We start from the raw sequence: 13,701 nt of genomic DNA, 5'->3' as shown, positions 1-13,701 counted from the left end.
AAAGCTGAGAAGCAACATAAAAACTCTGTCAAAAGCTCATATATATAATTTATCATTCAATAGCATAATCCTGTGCTTTCAAAATGCTAGTACCAAATGGTTTGAGACAGAATATATCATTGAATTTTCACTCTAATTGCAATATGCATCCAATACTTATGGTTCTTTTAATCGGCTTATTCTGTCACTAGGAATATAATGCCTTTTGAGTATTCCTACTTCACATATAGGGCACTTAGAATAAGGTCCACCTAATTTTCATAATTTGTAGATGAACTTGTAATGCTCAGTATAAAATTACATACATGCCAAATTCTTGTGAAGGCTTTTAAAACAATATGTCAATATATGATATAGTGAAATAACTTAGAATGTTTTCCTGTAAGATAGCAAATAAATTTTATAAATACAATAATTCTGCTTTCACTCTGAGAAAACAGAATATACAGTTTGAAACATTATCATAGTAAACATGATACTGTATATCAGAACTCCACACACTGTGACCGATTAAGCCAAACACAATTTTCCAACCTTTTATCTTGAAATCCACTAAGGCTTGGCTTCCCAATCTTGGGTCCTGAGATATTGTTAAACTACAATTCCCATCATCCCCAGCCGAAGTTCAACATTTCGGGACCCAAGATTGGGAATGCCTGCTCTACAGTAACTTTCCAGGTGCTTCACCACTCACCAACCTTTCAAGTGCTTGATAATTCCCCTATTTTGCCATCTGAAACAGACCACAAAAATGGATGTTATATCTCATTTGTAATCCATACATAACTGGTGGGCTGCATTTGTCTTGGCAAGTCAAGAACTGTCAGAATATTCTAACCCACATGAGGCTGTGCAACATGACTTTGCTCTAGTCCCCTGGAGGCTTAGGAAATTGTTTTCCAGTTAGATGATCAATTTGGTTGGCAAGCTTTGGTCTTTTCTATTTTTATCCCTTTTATTAATCTTTCATTCTATCAGAAGTGGCTGAGTGAAAAGTGTAAGATGACTATACCATAGTATCACAGAATCAAGGAAAGTTGTACACATATTCAAGCAAAAGGAAAACATAGGGCAGGACTGAGACAAAGTTGGTCATGATCAAGTCACATGGAAATTAAAAGGATCGTTAGTCATGACTAACATGTCTCATTTGTTTCAATGGTTCATTGAGAAGCATCTCATTTATTTCAAAATGACTAACTTTGTCTGAATCCTGCTCAACATCTGTTGTTTTTGTGACAGATGCTGGGTCAAATTCTAATCTCTGGGACAGTACTATAGGTCTTATATTAAAAGCATTGATTTCAAGGATTATTCTCCCACAACAATCAGATGAGAATCTAACATTTGTAGCCCAAAGGAAAGAGAGCAGTTTGTGTTTACTGACAGTTAGGAACATAGGAAACTGCCATATACTGAGTCAGACCATTGGTCTATCTAGCTCTGTATTGTCTTCACAGACTGGCAGCAGCTTCTCCAAGGTTGCAGGCAGGAATCTCTCTCAGCTCTATCTTGGAGAAGCCAGGGAGGGAACTTGGAACCTTCTGCTCTTCCCAGAGTGGCTTCATCCCCTGAGGGGAATATCTTGTAGTGCTCACACATCAAGTCCATTCAATAGACAACCAGGGCAGACCCTGCTTAGCTATGGGGACAAGTCATGCTTGCTACCACAAGACCAGCTCTCCTCTCCAGTTCTTATGACCTTGTTACAAGTTTACTGTGCGCACAGAATTGAGCTGGTTCTAGATTCAAACATACAATTTAATGCATCTCTTGCTTACAGGCACTGGCAGTATCAATGTTTTTTTAGTCAATCTATTATATAGTTTTAAAAATTCCTTTGGTGAATGAGTATCTCCATCACTCCATCTCAACCTGATCCAGATACTGGTGTGTCAGATCTCTCCTGACTCAGGGTACTTTGCAAGAAAACTAATTAAGTCAGGAATTGGTTTTGCTCAAGAGAGTGGTAACTATTTGGTCAGAACAGATATAAAATGCAAAACAAAATATTACAAATTGGGATTACCTTGTGTTTGAGGTATGTAGGACCATATCAACAACTGACAAAAGGAGAAACCTTCCCATTGTGCACAGATCAGTCTATGCTTCACTGAGAGATAAAACACTGAATATTCAGTGTTGCTTACTCTGGAAATGAAACTCGTGTGTGTGTGTGTGTGTGTGTGTGTGTGTGTGTGTGTGTTTGTTTTTAAGGGCCCATAGATGATGCTTACTTTTCAAGGTATGTGTATTTAATAAAAATTAAGAGCACTCCAACAATATTATTGAATACAAAAATACCATCTATGTAAAAATAATAAGTTAGTTTATTTTACAATACTTTACACTATTCTGCTGTAGGACTTTTCATATAATGCTTGTACACAACTTCATAATTTGGCACAAAGCATCTCCATCAGCATGTCGTCCATATTCACTGTTCCAATGATGGGCCTAAAGAAAAGTTCAGCAATAACATTGGCATTAATGGACCTGAGCATGGACAGAGCCACATTCAGTTTGGCAAATCTGGCCTGGTCCCCTCTGTGGATCAGTCTGACATGTTCATTTAGGGCTTGTTGTGCTTCTTGCTGCAGTCCATGGATATACTGCACACAGTGCAGCCCTGGCAAATCTGGAAGAGGAGGAAAAAGAAAGACACACCAAAACTAAATTCTCTTTATAAACTTACTCCTTAAATTATGCCAGCCTGAATAATATAATATGATTATGAGCAAAACCAGACATTACTGAGCTTTCAATAGTAAAATTAAACTGCTAGAGAGTCATGCCAATATAGTAATGTAAATGTGGAGAGTTGCTTAAAATACATTAAAAAGTGTAAGGGTTCTGTTCCATTAACAATCAACTGAATTTTTGCTACTGATTTCAGCAAATGGTGGGCTGTACAGTCACTACTAACAAACTGAGTGGAAATAACGTTTTTCATAATAACAACTTATTTTAATAGGTTATAAAATGGACCACTGGAGTTTATTTTTTATCATTCAAAATGCACACAGTGCCATAAGTAAAAAAGAAAAAGGGGATTGCCAGCAACATGTGGATTGCCACTATCATTCATATTGCATGTGCACTGCTAGCAGCTATATTTCAACAGTTCCACACCAAACCAGAACCAAAAAAACCCCATGGCACTCCAAGGATGCCAACCTCTATTTACCTTTAAAAACAGAGGTGGTTATCTTTCAAATCTACATCTTGTGCACACATAATAGGAGTTTAGTTCCTATTTTTCTCCTAAATTTGGCAATATCCAATTCAAAATTCTAGAATCATTTCTGAAAGCCTAAGGGGCTGTTTCAGATATATTTGAAAAAGAATTTTTAAAACTTATTATGGATTCTTCTAATTTAAGTGTACATGAGCATTAATGTGTTTTACTTTGAGTAAATATTTTCTTTACAACTCAGTGCAGTTATTCAATCCCAAAGTCTTTATCTTGAATAAGCTAGAGCGGAATATCCTGCTACCTTAACCACAACACACTGTATATGATCAGAATTAATTAAACAGACTACCACAGAAATAAACACACACACACACATTTTTTCATGCCACAAGTTCTACAGTGGTTGACATCCAGATTCATCTGTAGTCCTTTTAAATTAATGGGACTAGTAACAATTTCAATGGGACTACACAGAAGTCATTTAATCTGGATATCAGTAACTAAGGTTCCATGAAGGTGTAGTGGAACACAAGCTTTAAGCCTGAATAAGGTTTGTTTTGCAAACCTTGATATCTTTAGAGTCTTGTGGGGTTTTAGATGAAAATCCTAAAGTTTAGAGAGAAGATAATAAAGACTTTTGTAGCTCTGCAGCCCAGTTCTAAATAGGCTTACACAGAAGTAACACCCCCCAGTCCAATTAACTTAAAGTATGCTTAGTGCTACAATCTTATTTGACACAATTTTTCTTAGGCTGTAACATAGATGCTGTTTAGCCTAAACCAGAGGACAGAAGATAGATTGGGGTCTACTGGTAGATCTTTGAATAACTTGCCATTGATCAGTAAGGATTGACTCCCAATTGTCCAGCAGCAAGAACAAAAAGGCTTTTTTCCCTCTTGAAAATTAGAGTACTGAAACAAAGATTGGTAGGTAAATCCAGTGCTAGCACTTCTAGACTAACATAAATTCCTGGGCTATGTACTTAAAAGCACCCCATTTCATAATTTTGAGTGTATATTAATCCCCCTGTCCCAAACTACTATTTTGAACCTGGATCTCTGAACCTTGAGGTTCTATGTTTAAAAAAAAAAGATCCCACATATCTGAAGTTTGCCCACCTCTGGCCTAAACAGCAGTAAGCAAATGGCACATGGGAGCTATTTTTTGCTCTTGTTTTCCAGAAACAGTGTTCTGTTTCACTTTGTTCAGGGAAGTGTTGAGCTAACTCCTGGTACTTTTTAGGCAACTTTCCCATTCCATGTTTTCTGCAAGGACCACTTTTTCTCCCAGTCCCCTTTCTCTCCCTAAAATCTGTATTATACCCCAGCCCTTTTCTGCACCAAGTATTACAATACCCAGTGGGGTTTTTTGGACTAAGTAAAGCCTAAGTTCTCTTTGCATGAATGGATCTGTCTTCAACACATCAAACAAAGGCAAGGTTTTTCCCCCCAGACGCACACCGAGTTTCTTGCCTTTACAAATAGGGAGTTTACAAGAGGCTGCAGAAGCCAACACCTTGCCCATAGTCAGGCTTTCCTGTCACTCACTTCACCAGCATTGCTTCACCAGCATTCACTCAGCATTGCTGTCGTTTTCTGGCAACACTTCAGTACCATTAAGAGGTGTGACTGGCAGACAGAAATTGAACTGGTTTAAAAAGAAAAAGAAACGCCTTTCGCAGCATCAAGATGCCCTGACTGAGAAAGCTGGACCGTGCCGTTTTCCCCTCAGGACCGCTGTCAGGATAAAATAAAGCATAAAAAGGGCAACCTCCGCATGCGCCTCTAAGATCAGCCTATGCAGTGGTGCAGATCCTTTCCCTGAGCTGAGAACAAGGGGCACAGAGGTGCCCGGGCTTACCCGGATTGAAGAGCACCGTTCCCTTGAGATAGGCGTACTCCTTAGTGCTGATGTCCAAGCTCCAGCACCTGGCCAGGAAGCCTTTGATGGCTTGGATCTCGCCCGCCGACGGGGCGCTGCCGGTGGTGCCGCTGCCTGCGCAGGTCAGCTCCAGCTGCTCTTGGGTCTTGTGCAGCAGCAGGAGCTGCTCGCGCTCGTCCGCTTCTTCCTGCTCGTGCCGCTTGTTGGTCAGTATCCTGTGCAGCATGCTCGGCTCCGTGGTCTCCACCGTCTCGAAATGCACGCGGTCCTGGGCCAGCCCCAGCACGAGCAGCGGAGCCCAGCAGCTGCGCACCAGCACCAGCTGCTCGTCCAGGGGCAGCTCCTGGAAGCAGGGCACGTTCTTGACGAAGCGCAGCGTCTTCACCAGCACGGCCGAAGCCGCCTTGCACGCCACCTGCGGGCTCTTCAGAGCCACTCGCCTCTGCGAGCCGCACGAGCAGCCCAGCCCTGTCGCGTGCCCTCCCTGCCTAGGCTGTGCGGCCGGCTGCTCGGTGCCCGCCTGCTGCTGCTGCTGCTGCCGCTGCTCTTCGCTCTTCAGGATGTTGTAGAGGATGCTGCTCTGCCTTCGGTTGTCCGTGCAGCAGCGGCATCTGTCCACGCACGCCATGGCTCCGAGAGGAGGTGGCCAGCGCGGAGACCGCTGCAAGCGCGAAGGGAGAAAGAGCGGGAAACCCTCGTCCCTGCCTGCCTTCTTTCTCTCAGGCAAGCTCAGTGCTCGCCCTCTACTTGGCCCTTAACTTTATTTATAGGGCGCGTGCAGCCGCGGCTCTGGAGCGCCGGAGTTCAAAGGCAGAGCAGAGACGCTCATTACTGGCTGAGGGGAAAGGACAGCGGGGAGGAGAAAAGCGTTCTCCAACTCCACCTTCTCCCCTCCCTTCTCCCCTTAGGTAAAGAGAGAGCCTATGAGGTGTTTGCCTTTGTGCTTGGCTTTCAATGTGTCCCGGCCATCGCTGAGGCAAAATATTTACTGACAGCAGCATTCCCCTTATCTTTTTTTATTTTCCTTTCGGCTTTCGTTAGACTCGCTTCCAGGGAGTAGCAAAAATAGTGCCAATATTTATATTTTGCCTTCCCCGCATTCTCTTCTTCCGACTGGGGATCTGGAGGCAGCGAAAGCTTCTTTCGAAAAGCCAATAAACGCAGATCATAGTTCAGGGAATTAAATATGCTTTCAGGTAAAGTCGCTCTGTGACCTAATAAGGCAACTTGGGTTTTATGGGGATTCTCAGGGAAAGATGAACTTTCTTCTGTAGTTTTGGGGGATGATTTTAATGCGCGACCTGTCGAAAGGGTAGTTTTAAAACCAGTGGTGTAGTGCTGCAGGGACACAGTCCCAGTACTTCTCCACCCTACCCCACCCCCAGGGTCTCAGCAGGGATGCAAAGCCTTTGGCTTTCTACATGGGAAGAAGAAGAAGAAGAAGTTATTCGATTTCAATACTGCCCTTTGAAAAATGGCTCGGGGTGCTTAACTCAGATGGATCCCTGTCCCCAAAGGGCTCACAATCTAAAAAAGAAACATAAGATTGACTCCAGCAACAGTCACTGGAGGTACTGTATCTGGGGCTGGATAGGGCCAGTTACTCTATAATGTGCTGCTCTTGCTATTCCATCCGTTTGTGACCATTCTTCATGTCTTAGGAACATAGGAACCCAGGGACGGAGGGAGGCCAGCGGCAGCCCAGGCTCAGCCCACCTCTGCAGCCCTCTAGGCCCGCCCCTTGCACCAGTGTCTGACATCAGATGCAGGGAGGGGTTAGCTATGCCCCCTGCGTCTGATGCGAGGGCGTGTCTGGGATGTGAGGCATGGCCCCTGAGGGGCAGGAGCCCGGGTTCTTTGAACCCATTTACACAGTGGTGGTTCCACCCCACCTATAAGGAGTCAGACCCTTGGTTCAGCTAGCTCAGTATTGTCTACACTGGCTGACAAGAGCTCTCTGATTTCAGGCCGGAGTCTTTCCCAGCCCTTCCTGGAGATGCTGCCAGTGAATTGAACCTAGGACTATCAGCATGCAAGTCCTATGGTGGACCAGTGTCAGGAAATACTAAAATGAATGGCAGAGAATGCCCTCTGAAATGCACTGGTTCCTTCCAAATGACCATGGAATGTGTTGAAAAAGTTGATGCATTCCTATGGCCATTTGAAAGGAATCAGTGCATTTCAGTGGGCATTCCCTGTTATTCATTCTAGTATGTTCTCTAGAGTCTACATGATCCTTGACTTCTTGTAACATTACCCCCCCCCCAATTATTAGGGGGTTTAGGAGTGAGGCCATTGGGATCGGTGTGGCCATGGGGCATGGCTTAGGGTGGCTGTAGCCTATGGGAGCTGTCAGGAAGAGTGCCTACATTTCTGAATTTGTGACTACATTACTGTTTAAAACCAAAGAGATTCTTACACATAAATATTTTAATTTCAATTTACCACCACCTACCCCTACCCCCACCCCCCAAAAAACCGTGCAAAAAGTGGTGGAAAGTGAGCAATACTGTTTTCCCTCTCCTTCACAAATCTCATTGTTGGACATAGAAAGTTGACAAGTATCAAGTTTTTCAATTTCTCTTTTTGTTATGCACAATTAGACTTTTTAAAAAGTTTTAATGTTTTGTATATAGGCAAATGGCTTATGTTGAAATGCATGCAAATATACACACCTGAGCAAAGGGATTAGTAGGGTTGCTTTGCCCTGAACTTCCGAATCTTCCGGATTCTGAATTTCGACCTTCTACCTGAATTTAAGCTATATACCTAATATTATTTATTTACCTATGTTACCTAAAATAAAATAAAAACAATAAATTGCTATGGGTTGGTTTTGTGTTGTTGTTTTTTTAAAACATGGAATTACCAAACTAGATTATGCTGGAACTCATTCCTGTTATACATGTGCAAAACAGCAGTGCAATATAGAAATAGTTTAAGTTAAACTGAAGACAGTTGAATTCCTGTTGAAATCAACAGGAATGGAATAGCTGTAGTTCAAGTGCTCCTGTTTAACTGGTTTGTGTATTGAACTGAAAGTTGATAAAGCTTCTATCACCTCATATATATGTATGCAGATGCAGACTTTTTATATGCCTCTCAAAATTTTGCAAGATAAAAGCCTCATTAGGCAATTCCGTATGACTAGTGCTTTATCTACATGTAGGTCTCTTTTTTACCCCAATTGGTGATTTTTTTCTCATCTATTTTCTGTTTGTTGATCGCTTGCCTTCACACTTGTTCATCTTCTGCCCAACTGCTCCTGTTACTTTTTCCTAATTCCAGCTTTGGGTTTTGTAATTTGGTTCTACTGGTTTTTAGGCCTGGAGCAAACTATTGTCAAACTACCCCTATCTTCTTTCAAATTGCTTATGAAAACCTGTACCTTTTCTAGATACATGGAATTCCTTAGCACCCTTTCTTCACTGTAAAACCATGGTTGCAATTCTAAACAAACCTACTTGGAATAAGTGCCTTATAATGAGTGGGACTTTCAAATAAATATACTTGGGCCCTTATAACCAGCTCTTTATAAAACAAGGTGTAGAAAAATGAATGTGTATCTCAGACATACATGGAACTGGAAAATGTATACAAAACTCACTAGCCTGAATGGGACAGTGAAGATAAGGAACATTAAGAGGAGGATTCTGCCCAAACCCTTTACTGTTCACAGTAGAAAGGATGAGATTAAAGAGCCCTTTGGCTGGATCATATCTTGTGAGAATGAAACAGTGTGTAGAGGTAACATGCTTGGGCCCTTTAGCCTTTGCTTGATTCAAAGTAATTGTTCCTTATATAAATCTGAATATGGATTTTTTAAAAATTGCTTCAGCTCTGTTTTGCTATTGGCTTCTAACTTTATGCTGTCTGTGTGTGAAGGAAAGAAAGAGATTACATTAACAAGTGGAAATAGAATAATTAGTGGCTAGAATAGTACTTATCAATTTCCTGGAAGAAAGGAAAACATTCATATTGCTGTGGTGTCTTGTCTTTTTCAAATCTCCATCTTCTCTTTTTGTATCCCCACCCCATAACAAACCATACTTGATTATCTGTTTATGCCAGTGTTTGCTTTCTTAAACTCGAGCCGCATTAAGTCCACTCCTTGTTCTACTATGACATGTTGAACTGAATGAAATGGTAATGGCAGTAATTTAAATATGCAGAAATAATTCCTACTGAAGGTTTTCTTTCTTTCTTTCTTTCTTTCTTTCTTTCTTTCTTTCTTTCTTTCTTTCTTTCTTTCTTTCTTTCTTTCTGCAAGTATGTCAATATTGTGCCATCAGAGTCAGGACAAAGCTCATTTTGAATCAGCGACATAGATTCCCAGCACAAAGACCTTCTCTGACAGCTCTTAATCATGCTTGTGGGGAAAATGTATTGGGGGAAATGCAAGTATTGACTAATTTCTTAATGAATATAACTGAAATAAGTATAGTCTCCTTTTTTATGTTTATGTTTTACACTCTGCAGGAGTAGTTTTATTTTTTTATTCCTACATGGAAAAAGTTACCATGGACTCTCAATTTCCTTTTATAAATTGCATGCAATATATTTCATTTATAGTCATCAATTGTGTGCACATAATTCAGCCCCAAATGGGAGTTTCTATAATAAACTGTTTTGTTGGCTTATTCAGTAAACTAGTAGAGGCATGTTCCAATTTTATGAGATTTATTACCTGTGTTGCTGGATGACCTTAGCATCTTGTTCTCTTTCTCCTGGTGATGAGAATTAAGAGTTATTACCGAGTGCAATGGAGACTTCTGATGCTATTCTAGCTTTAAATGGTTTAACTTGGGGAACCAGAAGACTTTACAATTCAGTTGTGAAAAGAAAAAAGTAATTTATTTAAATAGACAATTGATAGGGGTAGTGCAATTTTTTAAAAAAACCCTTCAGAAACATTTTTCATTGGATTTTATTTATTTTTTTAACTGAGGACTAATTCTTGTATTACTAGTTGTCCAATAAAGCCCAATAGAAGAGCAGCATGAGCACTGTGTATGCAAAGATCTGTTTCACTTGCATTGTGACAAGTGAACTGTTAATTTTTCTCTTCTACCTTTACACTGTATTTGCCTTACCCTGTATTTGCCTTGATGTTTTCCATCCACTTAATAAAGATACTGGATTGCTGTGAATACAATATGTGCCATGGGGCACACGTTCCAAACACACATTAACATTTGGTTTCCACATGGATACTCTTCTGCTGAATGAGACAGAGTACAATATGGATGCACCTCAAATACATTCAGCAGCTAATTATTACAAGCAACAACACAAGTACAGGTAAATCCTAAGATGACATAGAACCATCCTCAGATAAATACAAAATAAGGTAATATCAAAGTAACATTCCAAACCTTCCCTCTAAGATTTTATAAAATTCTCTGAAACTACAGCATATTGGGTATGTTTACAGTGTATTGGTGAACTGAAAAATTATGGGTATGAACAAGAAGCTAGTGGACTGTTAGTCTACAGGATGTTCAAGGGAAAACAAATAAAGATAATTCCATCCAGTTTTGAAAACATGTTCTCAGCTCCTATGGAAAGAAGTGCACCTCAATATTTGGGAAGTTGAGTACACCTTTGGAAAGCAAGCAACTTGTTTACTATATTCATAAATAAGTACATTGATTCCAGAATGGTCATTGATTCCAGAATGCCTTGGCCAGGGGTGCCAGTAGACATGGACCTGGTGGCCCAGGTCTGTGTGCCCACTCTCCTAGAAAAGGTAAAGTGTGCCGTCAAGTTGGTGTCGATTCTTGGCGACCACAGAGCCCTGTGGTTTTCTTTGGTAGAATACAGGAGGGGTTTACTATTGCCATCTCCCGTGCAGTATGAGATGATGCCTTTCAGCAGCTTCCTATATCACTGCTGCTCGATATAGGTGTTTCCCATAGTCTGGGGAACATTCCAGCAGGGATTCAAACTGGCAACCTCTGGCTTGCTAGTCAAGTCATTTCGCCACTGCGCCATTAGCACCCCATAATTTTTCCCAAGGCCCTTTTTTATTTCTGGAATAGCTTGGCCTAAAATTCTGAAATTAGGAACAGAGGAGAGCTGGTCTTGTGGTAGCAAGCATAAATTGTCCCCTCTGCTAAGCAGGGTCTGCCCTGGTTGCTTATGAATGGAGGACTAGAACTGTGAGCACTGTAAGATATTCCCCTCAGGGGATGGAGCCACTCTGGGAAGAGCAGAGGTTTCAAGTTCCCTCCCTGGCTTCTCCAAGATAGGGCTGAGAGAGATTCCTGCCTGAAACCTTGGAGAAGCTGCTGCCAGTCTGTGAAGACAATACTGAGCTAGATAGATCAATGGTGTGACTCCGTATATGGCAGCTTCCTATGTTCCTATGTAGGACAGATTAGCAGGACTGTATATTGATTGAAGCAGAACAGTCAATCCATTAATTTTTAATGATATATTTATTTTTTAAAATGTAAAAGTCCTATACAACTCCTATATCTATACTGGAGATATAGGAAGGTGCTGAAAGGCATCATCTATACTTTGCGGGAGATGGCAATGGTAAACCCCTCCTGTTTCCCCCCAAAGAAAAACCACATGGCTCTATGGTCGACAGCGACTCGACAGCACAACTTTATAAGTGGCTTGTTTTATGGCAGAAAAAAAACAAAAACTGTTGAAACTGAAGCCCTGCCTTGGACCATCATATTACCCCCATGTGGAGGAATATGTCCATTGCCTTCATAAAAACGGTAAACATCACCCTGCTTTATATTTCCACAGTGACTTGTCTAAGAGTTCTGAAATTGGACTCTGATGTATAACAGGTTAGCAGGACTCAGTGTGTCTGTTTTGAAGCAGATTGGTCAATTTAAAAAAATCATACAAACTTGTTTTTTAAAAATCCTATATGTGGCTTGTTTCATGGCAAAAATGTTTAGAACTAAAGTTCCCCCTTGGACTCCCATTTGAAGGAACCTTCCCTTTGCCTTCATAAAGAAGTGCAATATGCACCCCCTCCCCACTCCTTTGTCCAATTCTTTACATTTCCAGAATGGCTGTGTTTAGTGTTCTGAAATTGGGCACACATGTAGCCTTACATGGTGGGCCTTCTTTATTTTAAGGATCAATCCTGTGATCAATCATAATTTTCCTCCTACTGCAGTAGAATGTATATATACAGATAAGATGCTTATTTTGCAGGAGCCCCTGAAAGTTCATTAGGTCAAGAAACCAAAATTACTTAGTTGCACCTCTGGACTTGGCTTTCCCTTTCCATCCATTGCCCCTTAGTCTATCTGGTGGTGGCACCACTGCTGCTTTTCTTCTGCTCCTGGCACTTCAAAAGACAAAGACAAAGGGAGAGAAAGATGGAGAAAGGAAGTAGAGTGGCACTTACTCTAGCAAAGCACTCTCCTCTCCTGCTCCTGCTCCCTTTATTCTGGCCTCTGGAAAATGCCAGTGGCAGGAGCAGGAAGAGGAAGAAGAAAGTAGTAGTTATAGTTGGTGTGCTGGTCACTGTCAGCTAAAGTTTGCAGCGGTTGGGGATTTGCAGTGGCCATGTGGGGTTGTGGGCTGGTGGAGGCAACCAGCAGGTAATCCACCAACTCTGCCAATCTGCTATGTGAGGCAGCCACCTCACCCAGCCTCACTGATGTGGGCAGCCCTTAGTGGGCTAGCCACGTCAGTGGTATCAACTACAGATAGTTTGAGAAGAATCAACAAGGTTGTATTGTCCTTTTCTATCCCCAGATAAAGATCACCCACCTGAAAAACCAAAGCAGTTTCAGTTCCAAAACCAGTCTGGAAACCAGAAATCCAAAGAAATCTAGAAAGTCAGTCCTCCTTTCTAGTATGAAAAGCTCTTGTACAGAGCTAAAATAATGAGATTTATTAGCCAAGGGGAGTAGATCAATGGAGGGAGGGAGGGAGATCAATGTAAAGAATACATAGATAAAGTCAGTTTGAATATAAAGCTACTGATAACAGTTGGTTATGGACATAATCAATGTAGTAAGTCTTTATGAGTTAAACACTCTGAATTATTGAAAGATCTATTTGAAAGAATACTGCCCACTGCCCTGTTACTGTTCTAATCACTGTGTGTGTTCCCTCAGGATCAATGCAGACTGGTGATTAGGCTTCATGATCTGCAACTATTAATTTAAACTGGCCTCTAGAGAGTGGCATATACTTAGGCCTCAGATCTTTCTGTTATTCCATTGTTCAGATGCTGAGCTACTGTGGGTTCATAGGCTGGAATATAGGCACCCATTCTAATTTTTCTGGGTAGATCCTACATTAGGGATGTGCATGAACCGAGGTTTGTGCACTGGTTTTGTTGGGAATTCTCTTTGGTAAGAGATACCCTTCTAATATAGCAGAGTGCACAGAAGCACAACACAGCAGAGTCTGCCCAGGCATGTGTGTATGCTAAGAGTAGAATAACTTGGAGCCAGTTCATAGTTTCAAATCAATATATGGAGTATTTATTAGTGAACTCCATTCTAGATAGTAAAGTGGAGAGATAGGATCTCTAATCTAGCTAGCTAGCTGGATGCAGATGGATTCTGCATCTCTGCACACATGGTGCAGGGAGAGAGAGGAGCTTGCATTTTGCAAGGGAGAAGAAAGGAAAGAGA

General features: G+C 41.3%; 1 protein-coding gene across 1 annotated transcript; it reads right to left on the bottom strand.

Moving 5' to 3' along the window:
• Positions 1-2,312: 2,312 nt before the first annotated feature.
• On the bottom strand, positions 2,313-5,921 carry NR0B1 (nuclear receptor subfamily 0 group B member 1). Its single transcript, XM_053304492.1, has 2 exons — positions 5,057-5,921; positions 2,313-2,638 (listed from the first exon to the last, which is right to left on the bottom strand). Exons 1-2 carry the CDS (start codon positions 5,703-5,705, stop codon positions 2,394-2,396), a joined length of 894 nt encoding a protein of 297 aa, XP_053160467.1. The 5' UTR covers positions 5,706-5,921; the 3' UTR covers positions 2,313-2,393.
• Between the last annotated feature and the right edge of the window lie 7,780 nt (positions 5,922-13,701).

This window comes from Hemicordylus capensis, chromosome 3 (assembly GCF_027244095.1).
Source record: "Hemicordylus capensis ecotype Gifberg chromosome 3, rHemCap1.1.pri, whole genome shotgun sequence".
NCBI lineage: Eukaryota > Metazoa > Chordata > Lepidosauria > Squamata > Cordylidae > Hemicordylus > Hemicordylus capensis.
Note: the sequence above shows the minus strand (reverse complement) of the source record. Positions and strands in the feature narration are given on the sequence as shown.

Excerpts from the sequence above, each read along its gene's own strand:
- NR0B1 (XM_053304492.1), bottom strand. The coding sequence starts at position 5,705 with ATGGCGTGCGTGGACAGATGCCGCTGCTGCACGGACAACCGAAGGCAG. Across the intron at positions 2,639-5,056 it reads AACGGTGCTCTTCAATCCGG|ATTTGCCAGGGCTGCACTGT; the intron begins GTAAGCCCGGGC and ends CTCCTCTTCCAG.